At 49.4% G+C, this 16,551-nt stretch overlaps 2 protein-coding genes across 3 annotated transcripts in view; one reads left to right on the top strand and one right to left on the bottom strand.

The window, feature by feature from the left end:
- The window catches only part of SLC39A11 (solute carrier family 39 member 11), a 369,910-nt gene that overhangs the window by 19,981 nt on the left and 333,378 nt on the right, over window positions 1-16,551 (top strand). The window lies entirely within an intron of this gene.
- SSTR2 (somatostatin receptor 2) lies at window positions 997-7,451 on the bottom strand. Its single transcript, XM_073235857.1, has 2 exons — window positions 6,607-7,451; window positions 997-2,712 (listed from the first exon to the last, which is right to left on the bottom strand). Exon 2 carries the CDS (start codon window positions 2,619-2,621, stop codon window positions 1,512-1,514), a length of 1,110 nt encoding a protein of 369 aa, XP_073091958.1. The 5' UTR covers window positions 2,622-2,712; window positions 6,607-7,451; the 3' UTR covers window positions 997-1,511.

Here is a 16,551-nt window from a genome sequence, read left to right as displayed (position 1 = left end):
TTTCTTCATACCCTGGAAACCGTGATGAAATGGAATGGGTGTCATCTCTTATCGCTTGTTGGTGAGCCTATCTACAATTTCAGGGACAGAAAGATGTCCCTGATGGAGCGAAGTGCCTGACTGACAGTGCTTGAGGAATAGCTCAGAGAGTCTGTGAAACATTCAAAGTGATCGCTTAACATGTACGCAGCGGGTGAGGAAGGTGGCACGGGCACGGGGATGGGACTCCCTCTTACGCCTGTGCACCCCCTACCTGCTACATATTTATTAGCTGGCTTCTGTGCTTTTGCTCTAGGAACAATGTCCTTGGGTCTTTAATATGCACTGTGATTTTTCTTAGCACCCAGCTTTGTATTAAGTTCTTAAAAAACCCCTTTGAGGAGTTGTTGAATTACATTTCCATTTACTTTCATTAGGAAGCCATATCTGGCATTAAAAAAAAAAAAGAAACAATTGCATGGTTCCTCATAAAGGTGTAATTTTGCTTCATTCTTATTCATTTGTTTTCATAGTGGGGAGAATAGAATGGTTTCCCCACGAGAATGATAGTCTGCTTTTTGCCTTTCATGTTAGTGATTTCCAATCCCCACCCCACCCCCTTTCCATGGCTCCCTAAGAAAATTAAAGCAATTTGAGAAGGAAAAAATGCAATCTTTTAACAAAGCCGGCTTTGTCATGATAAATACAAGGATGGATGACCACAACTATTTAAGTCATTTTGTGCGAATGTATAATTCTTTGATTGTATCTAAGGAGAGAAAACACATAAATTTATGTTCTGGGTCCTAAATATCTTCTCCCTCACCCTTCTTACGTTGCTCTAACTGGCCTGAAATTAACAAAGCAAATACCCAGAGACAGAGGCAGGTTTTGGGAGGCTAGAAGCTTATACAACTTGAGGAGACCTCATTAAGAAAAACAATACAAAAATATCTTACTTTTACAGTTTTCACAAAAACCTCTGGCCAGGAGAACATACTGCCCAAGCAAGAGAGATCCCTGAAGCTTAAATTTTATTGGCTTCATTGTATATCCACTTCTGTGGGCACCCCATTGTAATAAATATCCACCTATACTATACACATGAATCTGCTACTTGTGTAGAAGTGTACACGGCAAACACAGTTAATGACTGTACAGGAACCACATAGGTATGCACAAGTATAAATGTAAGACCACAAGATTACACATTGAGTTTTAAATATACAGATAAGAGTTTTCTATTTTTGTTGAGCTTCAGCATTTCTAAAGATCACACCCAGGCATGATCTCCTCTTCTCCAGACGCGGAATTGTCTGCTTGCATTTAAATGTTCACTCTAAGGGGGAGGTAAGCGATTGAATACATTATCATTCACTCAGACAAGCTGAGCCAAACACTCTTCTCTGAATTGGACTCAAGCTGAGCAATTGCGTTATGCTAGAACCCTGGTGTGATGGGTGGGAGGAGGTGGGGGCAGGGAGCACGTTGCCACTTGGCAGAGCTTTTAGTGTATTGATTTTTCAGGCAGTTCAGATGCTGGTCTGGAGGTCTCCGTTGAGGAGGGTTCTCTGGGTCTCCGTGGTCTCATTCAGCCGGGATTTGTCCTGCTTACTGTCACTTCGTTCCCCATCATCTGTGCCGCTCACCTTGACCAAGCAGAGGACATTCTGGAAACTCTTCTTGAAGTTGTCAGACAGGAAGGCATACAGGATAGGGTTGGCACAGCTGTTAGCATAGGTGAGGACCACCACGAAGTCAAACATGCCTTTCAGGGCTGGGGTGGGGCTGATGGCCACAGAGACTGAAGAGACATTGAATATATAGAATGGGAGCCAGCAGAAAATGAAGACAGCCACCACTATGGACACCATCCGGGTGACCTTCTTCTCAGACTTCTTCCTCTTGGAGGAGCCCACTCGGATTCCAGAGGACTTCACCTTGATGATAATGAACAGGTAGCAAAGACAAATAATGGTGAGGGGCACCAGGAATCCCAGGATGAAAGTGTAGATAATGAATCCTGTGTACCATGCCCCAGATTCACCTGGCCAGTTGATGGTGCAGCTGCTTCTCCCCCACTGGTTGCTCCGAAGCCCAGCATATATCATAATAGGCAAGATGACCAGCAGAGAGACACCCCACACAGCCATGTTGATCATCTTGGCTGTCCGGGGTCTCCTCCACTTGGCCGACTTGATGGGGTGGACCACAGCCAGGTATCGGTCGATGCTCATGACTGTTAAGCAGAAAATGCTGGTGAACTGATTGATGCCGTCCACCGTCATGACCACCCGGCAAATGGCCTTGCCAAAGGGCCAGTGGACGAGAGCCACTTGCATGGCCAGGAAGGGCAGGCCCAGCATGAAGAGCTCATCTGCGATGGCCAAGTTGAGGATGTAGATATTGGTGATGGTCTTCATCTTGGCGTACCGGAGGATGACATAAATGACCAGCGTGTTGCCACACAGCCCAATGATGCAGACCACGAAATAGATGAACGTGAGGACCACATTGCTGGTCAGATCATAGTATGGCTCCGTCTGGTTTGAGCTGTTGGCTGCCACCATGGAGCCATTGAGGTCGAATGGAGAGGGAAGCCAAGATTGGTTCCCATTGAGTAGCTCATATGTCGTATCCATGGCTGCCTTACAGTCTTAGGCCAGTTCCAACCAGCCAAGGATCTTATTCTCACCTTGACGGGTCCTGGAGGCAAAGGATCCACCGTGACATCTGCAGGGGAAAAAGGAAGGTGGGCCTGTCATTCAGGGGCTACTGAGCTCTCCCCAGCTTTGCAGGTTTCTGGTGTCCCCTCCCAGACGTACCCTTCCATTGAAAAGTATTGCCTTTCTACATTAGATAGCGCTACCAGCCCATGCTCATCAGAGTGCAGGCTTTCTGAGCTCTTTTTCCAATAGTGGGTGGTGTTTGCGTTAAATCATCATAGTTTATCTTGTCATCTTTGGTGATGCACACGTGGGAGATGACCATGCTGAAAAAGAATGTGCTTTGATTCCTAAGAAGTTGACTGGTCTAACTTGTAAAAAGGCAGAGCTGGGAGACGGTCCAGCCCCTGACCTCAGAGGGGTCTGACACTGGTATTCTTAGCCTTTTCAAGGAAAATCTATGCTCCCTTGCTGACTCCTTTGGAGTCTTTCCATTCTGAAAACCCAACAGTGGAAAAACCCCGAACTTTAGAGGTACAATGAACCAGAGTTCCGTCACAGAGCCCATGTGACCTCATGCCTGGCACTTAACCGCTCTGACTCTCATCTGTTAAAATGGGGGTGTCATGAAGGTTAAGTGATGAAATGTAGGTGAAAATGCCTAGCATTGTGCTGGGCTCGTAATCGAAATCGGAGAAATGTTATCTTTTCCCTCTTTTCCATCATCTCATTATTCCCTAATTTATTGAAATCTGCCTACGTGGTAAGTAAATGTATAACCTTAAATACTAAACATGAATCTGGCTTGCTTTTATTTTTAAAATGTATGTTTCAGTTGATTTTGTTTCTTTTCTTTTTATTTCTCCAATCCTCAATGCATGATTTCCTCAAGCCTCAAAGAGTCCTTTCCTATAAATTCCTCAGTGGGATGCTGCCCTCAGTAGAACAGTCATCTAATACTGCAGAGAATTTGCCCGCCATCTCCCGATTAAGGACAAAAACAGGAGCCAGGCATGAGGGAGGCTAGCTCATTCACAGAAGTGAATTCCAAACACTGATAAGTTCACTCACACTCACTACCCCCTGAGCCTCTTGGCCACCCTATGTGGCAGGCATAGTTATCCCCTTTTACAGACAAGGAAGCCAAGCTTAGAGAGTTTAAGTAGCTTGCATCCTCGATTCCCTTGTATCTAATCGATGGAGCCGGAATTTAAGCCTGTGACACCCAAGCCTTCTGTACTTTTCACAGCATCACATCTCCTGCTCAGTGGACTGGAAAACTAGTGGCTGAGAATTGGGCTTTGGTTTGAAGCAGGGAACTCCTGTTTTACTTCCATGCTGAGGAAATAATGACAACACTTTCGGCCTGGCCTAAGATATAAAGCAATAGCTCGTTGGCATAATTAAATGGTTTATCTACAGTTCTTCAAGAAACATCACTGGGGCTTTCTTTGTTCTAGACATCAGGGATATGGGCATAAACAAGACATGGCTGGTGCCCTCTAGGAAGTGACAGTTTAGGAGGGCAGCCAGGCAAGGAAGCCAACTTATATAGGGTGTGACTGCATGGAGAAGGGAGCAAAGGACCTAATGCCTTCCTCTCTTGGAGGATTCGAGGAGGCTTCCTCAGAGGAATATTTGAGCTGGGTCTTGAATATATGAAGAGCGAAGCAAGGAGGAGGATGGAGGATGGCAAAGGAGTGGAGTGTCAGCCCATAGTTAACATAGAATAACTCCCTTGGCGGACATATTCCCTGGAACTGGGCATATTTGTCTTGGGCAGGGTGGTGCTCCTGCAGCCTGAATGAAGATTGGAGATTGCTCCTTTATGCCTGGAGAGACTACTGAGTTATAGGAGACTTGGCCAGCAACAGGTCCTTGAGGTTCCCTGCCCACCTTTGCCTCTGATTCATCTTACACTGCAAGGTGCATTGCTTACCCTTTCTGGGCTGATTTCCCCACCACAGAGCTGTCAGTAAAGTGGGGTCTGGGGGCTTTTGTGGCTGAGCTTTCTTAAAAGTACTTTGGGGACTCAGGATTTAATGTCTGGATTGGGAAAAAAGTATACACTGGTAGCTATTGAAAACAGAAGCTGTAAAGAAACCATATTTGCCATCCCTGGATTAATTTGGGTTGTTTCCACCATCATTTTTAACTGTCTTGTCAGTTGCTTTAATTCTACTGACCCAGAATCCTATTGAAACTGCCTACATTGGAGTGCACATGAATCGCTAGCATTTCCAGGGTCCCCTCTGGGTAACATGCAAGGTCACACTCCAGTGTCTAAGTGAGGCTGTTGCCCCCCAGGGTTGCAGGAGCTTTGTCTGAAGCTTTTGGGATATGGACAGTGATGGTGCAGGAGGGCGGGAGGTTTGAGTCCTGGATCTCCAGCCCTAATGTGCCTCTTTGGCTGGAGTCTCACCCAGTGGGATGGACTTGCGTGGGGTCATTTTTTTTTTCCTGAAATGGGCTGAGAAGCAGCATTCTCCACCTTGGGGAGAGGCAAGTGATAGTTCAGAGCTAGTGATAGTGGCAAAGGTGATAAGCTGGGGAGTCAGTTCAGAGGGAATGCCAAGGAAGAAGTGAGTTTAAATCACAGTGAATCTTATTTCATCAACAATGAAGTCAGCTGCCTAAGGTCTCCAAGTGACTCCTGCTTAATATAGGTTCCATAGAAATGGAGTCCAATGCTAGGCAGTCAAATATTTGTTGAATTGTGGTTAAGTTAAATGGCACAAGGAAGTTCGGTTTTCTGTTTTCTTTATTTTCCCAGCCTCTGAATTGTTAGATACTGGAAATGGCTGGCTCTTGGTTTCCCCTGAGGCTGAATCCCAGCTCTGTTGGAATGGAGGGTGAGAATGGCTTCCCGCATCCCCTCCCCTTCTCAGAGGGGCTGTGGTTAGCCTAAGAATTGAGGGCTGGGATGGGGACTGGGCATGAGGGGTGGTCCTGAATCCGATTTAGCTTTAGTTTTCTCTTTCTCTCCAGCATCTTTGACCCTCCAGGCCCCATCCCCACTTCCCCTTGGGCTTGCCAAACCCCAGTGGGTCTCTGGTCTGCTGGAACTTGAGCCTCACTGGCCGGGAGAGACAATAGCCAAGTGGGGCTTTTCCACCACGAAGGAAAAGCTTAGGCAGGGCTGGCCAAAGGGCATGGGGAAGAGGTCATTCTCTGGATAGCCCAGTTAGTTGCCCAGGCTGGCACAGAATATCCTCACCATTCAACTCTCTGAACCTTAGACCCAAGGGATTCCCTATTTCCAGGAGGAGGAGGGAGAGATTAAAAATTGTGCCAGCACTGCCATCTCTAAATGCAGAGGGAGGCTGGGGCATCAGAGACAGCTGGGAACAGCAACAGCCGCTTGAGGAATTGGCTGGTGGCTCCAGAGCTCCTTTCGCTCAGCTGCTGGGTCTCTCCAAACCCAGGCAAACTGCCCTCTCTGCCCAGGTGCTGGGGGACCCAACCCTAGACCGTTCAGGATCTGTCTCCCCGGGTGGGTGGGAAGAAGAGGGGAGAAGCCCTCTTTCTTCTGCTCCAGTCGCCTGCCCCTCACAGGCTCCGATCTCCTGGTGCGCGCCTGCAGGAGTCCCCGCGGTGTCCCCTCCGCCCGCCTCCCTCTCCTTGCTCGGGGCTCTTTTTGTTGCAGGCGGCTAGGAGAGAAGTTGTCCTCATCGCAGCTACCACCTGGACACTGGGCTGAGGGACGAGGGCGCGCGCCACACACACCATGCGGCTGTGCGAACACGTTTGTTCCAGAACACACGACCCTCAGCCCCCCACTCATGCCGGGATACCGGCTGTCGTTCATTCCTACCAAAAGCACCCCAAAGGCATAAGGGCAAAGAACCACGCACCGGGTTCTGCACTCAGGCACCCCGAGGCGCGCAGCACCATGCACCAGGTGCTCAGGTGCGCCTCTCCCCCCCCCCCCCCCACATACACACACACACACACTCCTCACCTTTGCTTCGCTGCAATCCGCTGGCTCAGCTCTCCAGCAACCCGCAGCTGTCCCCAGCCAGCCCAGCCCGGCGCCCGGGAGCGCAGCAGCTTGGCCGGATCCCCTGTGCTTGGTGTCCGGAGCTGCGGGAGGTGTCGGCTCGGGTTCGCCCCCGGTGCAGCCGGGCCCGCAGACCCCGGCGCCGAGCCGCAGACGGAGGCTCCGAGCGCCGGCGACCGAGCGCGCGCTAGAGCGCGGGTGGCTGCGTCGCTTGCACTGGCCCTGTGGCGCCCGGCCCCTCGGCACATTTCCCCCCGCTCCCCTCCCGGGTTACGTCACGGCAGCTTTTGCTCCGCCTGCCGGGTCCCGTAGGAGGACGGGGGTGAGCCGGACGAAGACGCCTGGGGTGGGGGTGGTGGGGCGCGGGAAGAACTCCCAGGCACCCGGGGGTGCGGGGCGGTGAAGGGTCCAGCGATTTCGGCCTCACGGTGACCCGTGGCGCTGCTCTCCCTCCGCGTTCACCGAATCGGCTCTGCTTCACGCAGCATGTTTCCAGGCAGGTGGAGTGGCGGCGGGGGTGGCCCAGACTCGCTCCGGGACCGATGCCAGCTCCTCAGTCCGACAAGTTTGCAAAGCTGTGCCCATGCGCATCATCCCCTGCTCAGGGCCTGGAAGGGACCTGGGAAACCGCTTCCTCAAGGTGCCAACGCGCCTCCGCATGGTGCGGGAACCGGCACTTGGCTTCCAAAATTCCGTTCAGGCAGCAGGCAGAGGCTCCGCAAGGGAGCGACTCATCCCAACTCCCCAGCTCTCCAGGGCTGGGAGGCGCAGTGGCCATACAGCCAGAGTCCTTGCTTTAACCCTGGCAGTCCGCGCCTCCTGCGCCAGAGCTGCGAGGGAGCAAAGGGGGACACGTAAGGTGTGGGAGCTGTGTTGCATCCATCACAGTTATTTATTTTTTGACTGTGATGATTCAGCCTCTGCTCCAATAGTTTAATAAGTCATAATCAATCCTACAGTTCTCTTTCTTCACCCTCCTCCAAGTACGTGTACACACACACACACACACACACACACACACACACACACACACAGTGAGCAGATATCAACTACAGTGTTCTCTCTCTGGGCTGAGCTGCCTTCTTTAACTGGTCATCTTATGGTCTGATTTCCAGTTCACCAGGAAAAAATTCAAGTCCACAGGCTGTTTAGCAGGTTAGGGTGAGTGACTTGGGGAGGGAACCACTGAGTAAGGCAGCAGTCAGCTGCTGGCTTCTATTTGAGGCAAACTGTGTCCTGGGGTACCCACCGCAGGGGTGAAACCAGGGGTTTCTGTTGAATTCGTCTCTTTCGGAGATCTGGTCATAATGGGAACTGAATCCGTCCTCCGCAGCTTAGGGGCTGGATGGAAGCTGCACTGGTGATTGTCTGCTGTCCCAGCGCAGGTAGGAGCCAGCTTCTCTTTAGACTATGTGTGCAGGGTGGGGAGGGGGGGTGGCTCCCTGGAAGAGGGGTGCCTCTGCTCACCTTCACCTGGAAGGGTTGGGGAGGTAGCAGTACGAGGGGCACAGAGTGGAATTGAGCTTGGGGGGCTCCGCATGCTCTGGGACACGGCTGTGCAGTAACACCTGTTGCCACCTGGAAAAGGAAGATGCAGAAAGTGCCCCCTCCACTCTCAAATCCCTTTCCCTGGGACCATGTTATCTTTTCAAAGGGTTTGAACTGTTGATGCCAAACTCATGTATCATTTTTAAAAAGTAACCATAGTTTTCTAAGCTATGCAAGAAATGAACCACTGGCTTTCAATGCCTGCCTCCCCGCAACAGGTGACCTTGATGGGACAACGCATGGTTCGTTGCTGTTTAGTTTTAGTATGAGTACTAAAAGGAGAAATGGACAGCTCTGCAGGACTCGTAGAATGACCATCTCCCTTCAAGGGAGCTGGGGTGATTAGATGGGGCCCCTCCGTGTGTTTGTTGGTTTGCAAACTCTGGAGCCCCCGCTCCCCGTGAAACCTGAAACTGGTTCCCATACCCACAGGGCAGGGACAGGTGAGGAGGCGGGCCACTCCAGACTGGTGGGGGGCAGGGTAAGTAGCAAGGTCACTTACCGACCAGGCTTGGCTGGGGCACCATGGCATGAGGAGATCTCTGCACCTGCCCGCAAGAATCTTACAGGTTTCTAGAAAAGCCTTAATGGAGTTCAATTATGTATACTATCCCGATGGTCTCAGCATCACGTTTCTCTCTCCAGACGGCGTCCTGGAAAATGGCTCCCACTGTGGGAATGGTGGGCAGAATATACACTGTACCTTCCAAGGGCCGGGGAAGGGGTGAGGAGCCTCTGGAATTCCCGGGCTCAGCTGAGGGCCAGCCGGTGGTCACGTCTTGTGGATGACCTTCTCCCACAATGCTCTTTATCTCGATGACCGAAATCTGCCTTTGATGTCCTTTCCTTGGGAAGTCTCCTCTCCCTACTCCCTTAACTCAGGTTGGGTGGGCTTAGCCTGGGAAAAATGCTGGCTTTCTCCATGTCAGGCATACCTGTCTCTGCGACAGGGCTGGGTGAGTAGTGTCTGACAATGGTGACCTTAACAGCCGAAAAGGTGTAATCTAGAACAAGTGTTGATTTTGTCATAATAGATGACTACCCCACTACCCGTCACTTTGAATGCTTCGAAAGAGCTACTTTGCTGCCACCTGCCTCAACCGCCACCCTCAGACTCCGCTCCCCTCTTGGCCTCCTAATAGCTGTTCTTTTGACTCTTCTCTCCATCTGCTGAATGAAGTCTGGGCTGTCACACCTGGGGCTGTCTCTCCTTCCCTGCAGCTGGCTGAGTATCTAAGTAACACAACCTTGAGCCAGAAAATTAGAGGGGGTGGGGAGCTGATAACCTCCATGCTGGCTTGTTTGAGATCCTTAGAGTAATTAAATAATACCCTTCCCTCTTTCTGCACTTATCAGAGAGACAATAGACAGCAGGAAATTAAGAACGGGAACAGGACAAAGGGCTAGGCTGGTGCTCAGCCTGAAACATGGGGAGATGCTGCTTAGTTCACTCTTCCAGGGGGAAGTTCACAGCCCAGGAGCGCTGCTGTGAATACAGAAGTCCCAGGTCGGTCATTATGTCTCTTAGTGGCTTAGTAAGTTAAATGGGTGAAATTATTCCTTTGCAATCAGTTTAGTAGAAGTAAACCTGACAGTTAAGCATAGAGGAAAGTAGGCGATCCTTGGGAGAAGGGCTGGACCTGGTTGTGAGTGGTGGATGCCAATCCAAGCATCCAGTGTGGTTTTTATTGTCTCCACGGGAGTGCTGGGATGAGGTTTGCCATTTCTGTTGATGCGAAAAGAACAGTGCTCCTGTCACGGGGAACATCCAGATGGACAGAGGAAGAGAAGGTCCTGTATGGTGGTCTTATCACCTGGACTTCCTGGGACATTCCTGTTTTCAGCTGTTCTGTCCCCCTTGCTGCCCACAAACCATATGCATTTATCAAAACTGAGATGTCAGGTTCCACATTCTATCTCCAAGACCACAGCTTGTACCTGGTGGGACAGAAAATCCTTTCTGACATCATGGGGCCTGATGTTTAGTTTGGAAAATATGAAATATGGTCTCCAGGCATTTAAAAAACCTTACCATTTGGCACAGTGGGTGTAGCGGTTTAAGGGTTGACATGAGGACCTTTCTTTGCTTCTCTCTCCCCATCCCTTGACAGATACGAGTTTCTCTTAGACACTACACCAGTTTCCTCTATTAGTGTCCTCAGTCCATAGGGGATACAATGGCTAAGTGAGTGAGCAGGCATTAGAAGCTTTCTGGAAGCCGCTCCAAGTAAGTCTAGGATCAGGGAGCATGGTTTAGATATTACTCCCTTTTCTCTTCCTTCTCCCACGTTAGCAGAATTGCACATGAACATAGGATCCTAGAGCCAGAGGGGACCTTAGAAATTTTCAAGTTTATAGCTCATCCTATAACCATGTAGGTTAAGATACCAGGCTGTGAGAGGTCCAGGGACTTGCCCAGGGTCCGCAGGTGATTCTGGTCTTCAGCCTGGCTGTGAAGCTCTAAACTAGGTGCTCTCTGAGGGCCTTGGCATCTGTGGGTCTATGCAGCCAAGCCTAAAGGCAGCCCCCTCTGTGGAGCAGGCTAATTAGGCAATTCAGCTTTGGGTGGGGGGCTGGGGGCAGGTCATACATCTGGAGAGCACCAGACACTTGTTCCCTGGCTCTGTCTGGAGGGGAAAAAAGGGGGCCTAATAGGACTGGAGGGTTGTCAGGATCTCTAGAGAACTTGGAAGTGGCAAAGCCGAGTCAGTCAGTTCCTCTCGATCGCAGACACATGGCCCTTCTACAGGGGCAGCTGCCTACACAGCTTGGGGAGGAGATTGCCTGGCTCTTCCCCGGCATGTGGCCTAGCACTTGCTTTCCATCAGTACGTGCTTGCTGATAACCAGTCCCTGCCACTCTTACACTGGCCTGGGTCCTCCTTTTCAGTCCCTTAGCCATGGAGTCGGAAAACACCTGGCCATGCCCCTCCGTGATCTTTTCCCGCAGCGTGCCTCCTAGAGCGCTGATCCCACAGATGCTCCGTAGAGAGAGCTCAAGTCTGGGAAATGCTGCACGTCAGCTCCTTCTTTTGAACGTCCACAATGCTTATTAATACTGTTCATCGATACCATTTATTAAGTACCCATTATCTGCATGGTGGGGCTGAGAAATTCATACATCCATTATCTCATTTAATCCTCTCAACCTTTGAGGTACATCCTATTATTATTATTAATATTGTTATTTTGAGAAGTCTAACAGTGAACAAACCTGTTTATCTTAAACCCCATGTTTTCCCAATTTATTTAGCCGTGGGAACCTTCCCTACGAATAATTTTTAACACTTATTGAGTGTTTACTGTGTGGAACTATATTAGACACTTTATGTTAACTCATTTATCCTCACTGAAACCCTGTGATGCATGTCACCATTATTACTGTCTCCATTTGTGAATGAAGCAACCAGGCACAGAGAGGTTAAGTAACCTGCCCAAGGCTACACAGCCAACAGAGCTTAACCGCTCTGCCCTCCCAGGTACTTACGCCTGAAGCACAATTATGCACAGCAATGAGTGGTGGAGAAGGGGCTCCTCCCTGCCTGTAATCACTCTCAGGGGCTGATTATGGAGGAGGGACTATTCCTTCTCCCTATGAATAGCCTTAATCATTTTAAGCTCTTTTCCTTGAGTTTACATCCCACTCTCAGGGTATCTGTTGGTAAGCTGTGGATTGCTTCCAAGTTCTCGAGAGATCCTGACAACCCTCCAGTCCTATTAGGCCCCCTTTTTTCCCCTCCAGACAGAGCCAGGGAACAAGTGTCTGGTGCTCTCCAGATGTATGACCTGCCCCCAGCCCCCCACCCAAAGCTGAATTGCCTAATTAGCCTGCTCCACAGAGGGGGCTGCCTTTAGGCTTGGCTGCATAGACCCACAGATGCCAAGGCCCTCAGAGAGCACCTAGTTTAGGGCTGCACAGCCAGGCTGAAGACCAGAATCACCTGCGGAGTTTTAAAAACTAAAGATGCCCTGGATCTGTCCCTAATGATTCTGATTTAATGGACCTGGGATGGGGCCAGATAACATTCAAAGCTCCCTAGATGGCTTTAATGTCAGCCGGAGCTGAGAAACACTGGTTGTTAAACACCTTCTCATTTTAGAGGTGGAGGAAATTCGGATCAGGGACGTGAAAAGTCTGTCCTGGGTCAGACAACAAGCAACACATCCTCTTCACTCCAGTGCCACTATGGACTTAGGCCCCCTTCTGTAAACCCAGGAATCCTGTTCCGTAGTCCGAGGGAGCATTGGGCTGGGTTTGTGCGGGCCCCGGGAGCTTCTGCTTTCCTGGCAGATGGAACCAGTTTCCCTCTCAAAAGAAAATGCCTTCATCTCCCAGTGGGATGTGAAGGCGAGAGGGGGATGGCACCTCAATGCCTTCTGGCAAGTGTGCATTGCGGATGCCCTGTGTCTTGTAGGACTGGGTATTTTATTGCCAGTGAGAGATGGGCAGCAATTGCACAAATGGATCAAAACTTGTCAGTGGGTCTCAGTGGGTTCATTTGTATTGAGAGCAGGGAAGAGCAGAGCCAGATTTCATCCTGGCCGAAGTTATAGACTCGCTGTGTCGGGCCACCCTCCTCTTTCTGTCATGCTCGCTACTAGGGTCTGTGCTTATGAGCAGCCAGCGGCCCTGGTGAGGAGTCCTTCCATGTCCTTTTCCCATGGAGAACTCCTCCTGGCCCTCCACATTCTTCGTGTCCTTTCTTCCTGCCTAGAGGACAGAATGATAGTTCATCGTCAATGGGACATAGAATATTTACATTGTAAAAGGATTCTGGGGAGGCACAAGCCCACCAGAGAGGACCCCCAAATGGACATGCTGGCCTGACATTGGTGTAGAGGCCTTCAGTCCAAGAGGTGGCTGTCTCTGATGGTAGAGTATGTAGCTCTGTCTTCTAGAGCCAGGAATTTCTGCTCTGCTGATGAAGGGCCTCTGTCCCCAAGAAGCAAGAGCCAGGAGTTAATCCAGGAATCCAGCATTTGATTGATGTAAATCATTTCCAAAGAAGCTGCAGTTCCTATGTTGGCCCCAAGGGGGCGGGAGCGCACAGAGGTCCTCACGCAGTGAGGGCTGTGGGAGCTGGGGCACAGGGCCCTTGCAGGATGGGGCCCCAAAGCCCATCGCTAAGCCTTCCTTTCTCCTCTTTCCTCCCCTCCCCACCGCTCCATCAATACTAAGATGGGATGCAGCCCTGACAGAATCAAAATCACCACAGTGCCTGGAAAAAAAGTGGTTTGCAGCAGATTCTGAAGTCATCTGGAAGAGTCAGCCTCTCCCTGTCTCCCCTTCCTCTGAGGTTGTGTCCTCTCTGGCCTCACCCACAAGGACCATCTCCTCTCTCCCTGCTCCCACGGAGATCAGGGTGGCCTTGTTGGGGGTGAGGCAGCCGCAGCTTCCTGCAGCCTTTGGCTTGGGGACAGATGAGGAGGCGTTGAGTGCCAATGTACATCCTGCAAGGAGAGTTTTTACAGCCAAGTGGATTTGGAAAGGAGTCTTGAGGAGCAACCTCAGGGATCTTAGTGCCTGTTTTTGGGTTGTGTGCTGAAGCCCCAAGTGAGGCTGTCACTGAGCATACATAAGTTTCTGCAAGGCAAAGAGGACTCTCCTTCCTTTCCACAGGAGGTGGCTCCACAAAGATCCATCCTTGGGCAACGACATGAGTCATAGTTGCATTGCTAGGAGGGGCTTCGTGGAACCAGGTGAAGCCCCAGTGATGAGCCTTGGCCATCTGCCAAAAGTGAGAGTTGATTGGCGGCCTCTCCCTCTCTGTGTGCCGGGAGCTGGCCTGCTGGCTTTGTTTGCTGGTGCGGCTGCCAGTCCCCAGGCTTCATGGTGCCTGCCTGCTGCTGAGGCCCCAGAGCAGATGGCTGGACTGCAGAGGGGAACGGAGGCTTCCGTGCCCTGCAAGTCATTCATGTCCCCCCTCATCCCCACAGCCGCAAGGGCTGCTCCTCCTCCTCCACCCTCCCTCCCACTGCCTCTGCTGCATCCAGGTCTCTTCTCTGACAGATTGGCCCCGTGGCTGCTGCCAGAAACTAATTCCTCTGTGCCACTTCAGACACTCAATCTTTCTTCTTGGCAAGACCTTTTTACTAGGGGTTGTGAAGTGTGACAATTTCTGGGTTTTGTTTCCAGCCTGCTGAAACACAGAGCCCATTTGAGTAATTGGAGTCAGGGGCTTGGAGGTGTTGTAGCTCCTAGTAAAGGTGGGTAAATGTCTTGTGGGGCCCCAACCCAAGCAGACGAAGCAGGTGACAGGGAGATAGGACTCGGCCTCACTGCGAGATGCTGCAGGAGGACTCACTTTGGGATTCTTTCAATGATAAGCTCATTTAAACAGAACTTCAACTTTTTTTTTCATACTTCTTTTCTATGTGTATATGGCGTATGTAAATTTTAAACTAATTCTCAGAATAAGGCTGGTTTAAAAACCAGAATCACCCCTAAAAAGTGATGATTTGACACCAGTGAGTCTACTCTAAGTGTTGTGCCTTGGGTTCCAAAGTGAGTTTTCAAAGAGGAGTTCCAAAAATGATCTGGCAACGCCAATATTGAATACATTCTTGGTTTTCCAAGATGAGTACTTTTTAATGCTAATTAGATTGCTAGACTATTTCGGAATAGTCAGTACTCGCTTTGATGTGTGCTTCTGATGTGATTGGCACAAAGAAACAAACTACCAATGTAAAACAGGCAACTGACAACGTGATCAAGCTTCTGAAGATTCTATCTGTACCTAATCCTCCTGCACAGGGGCACACCTTTATTCGTTTGTTCATCCACCCATCCATTCAGTCAATGAATACAAGGGGGAATCAGAGAAAAGGGGAGGAAAATTGTTTTCTAAGCTCTGTGATCAAACTTCTGACTGTGTCTCCTCAGGGTGAGGGGACTCAGAAGCCCCTCCCTCAGGCCCTGAGTCTTTGGTAAGTGCTCAAAACACATGCAGGGCAATAGCGGGATTTGATGTGCCTCTGTGGACCTTTCAGGAATCGATAATTTTCATGGTCTCTTATATCCCACACAAGAAAAAAGGATTGTCGTCTCCAAAACTGTCTTTGTCCCTGTTTTTGGTGTCTTGCCACAGAGCTGGCAGCTTGTCAAAAAGCAATTAGTGGTACATGACTAAAAGAGGGTTGGATGCATTTCTTTAGTGGGGTAGGAGGGCAGCCCGGAGCCCTGAGCAGACAGAGCCTGCCTGGTGGGCTCGAATTACTCATCCTGGTTAATTTCTTCTAAAATGATATCATTCTCTATAATTGGATGTCCAGATAGTAAAATATATGCTGATAATATATGCTGATCTTTAGGTACAAGCTGGTAGAAGGATTTGTTTAGCCAGTAAAATCTCTTTATTTTTAATTTAATTTAATTTTTATCAAATTACATATGTACATGATCAAAATGTCAAATAGGATTAAGCTTCTAATGAAAAACAACAGATCCCTGTTCCATCCTTCTCCATTTCTGATACACTTTCTGAGGGAAAAGTCTTTCAATTCCTTCTGCTGTTTCTTCTACTTATTTCCTTTCATCTTGAGTAATGACACCCTCATATCTTTGTTTCTTGATCTTTCTCTTTTAGATTCTTTTGACTTCCTATAATGAAAGATCCCCAGCTCACCATTTCTGCAGTGAATTTCCCCGCCCTCTGCCCTCTCAATATAGTTATCATCCTTTTTGTCAAATCAGTGCTCAGTGTTTGCATTATTATAGTTATGTAAATATTACTTAAAGGTAAGCCATGCACTATTCTCTGCTGGCCTCTTCTTTCATGTGGAGCCTTTTGTTTTCTCTGGAGTTAATGATTACCTTTTTTTTTTTAAATAAAAAAACTTGCTTACTTTTTTTATGTCACTATCCATAATTCAGCCTCAAATTCTGACGGAGTTGAAAATCTTGTCTAAATGTATTCAACATTGGTATCGTTTTGGCTTGGAGGCACCTTTCCTGGCTCCATTTGTCCTTCTGCTCAGTCTGAACCAATTGTCCTTGAAGTTGGCTGCATGGTCCTCTAGTTAGGACTTCTCTTTTCCATCACCCTGGGGATTTTTCTGTCTTGCTTTCCACTGTTATAGCTTTGATTCTTCTTTCTCACTGTTTCTGGATTACTTCTTTGTTTTAGTGGAGCAGCTCCTTGAGGAGCGTCTTGAGAACAGCTGTGTGGTAGCCCTCCTCCAAGACAACCCCCAACCATCCCCTTCTCCTGGGCTCCTCCCATATTGTACTAGGACTGGTCTGTGTGACCAATAGAATGTGACCAAAGTGATGGTGTGCCACCAATAGAATGTGAGGAAATCAAAGACACTGTGGCTTCTGTCTTGGTGACTCTCTCTGGCTTGCTCTCTCCTCCCCCCA

This window comes from Manis javanica, chromosome 4, assembly GCF_040802235.1.
Source record: "Manis javanica isolate MJ-LG chromosome 4, MJ_LKY, whole genome shotgun sequence".
Lineage (NCBI taxonomy): Eukaryota > Metazoa > Chordata > Mammalia > Pholidota > Manidae > Manis > Manis javanica.
The sequence above is the reverse complement of the archived record's forward strand: the minus strand, read 5'-3'. Positions and strand labels throughout refer to the sequence as shown.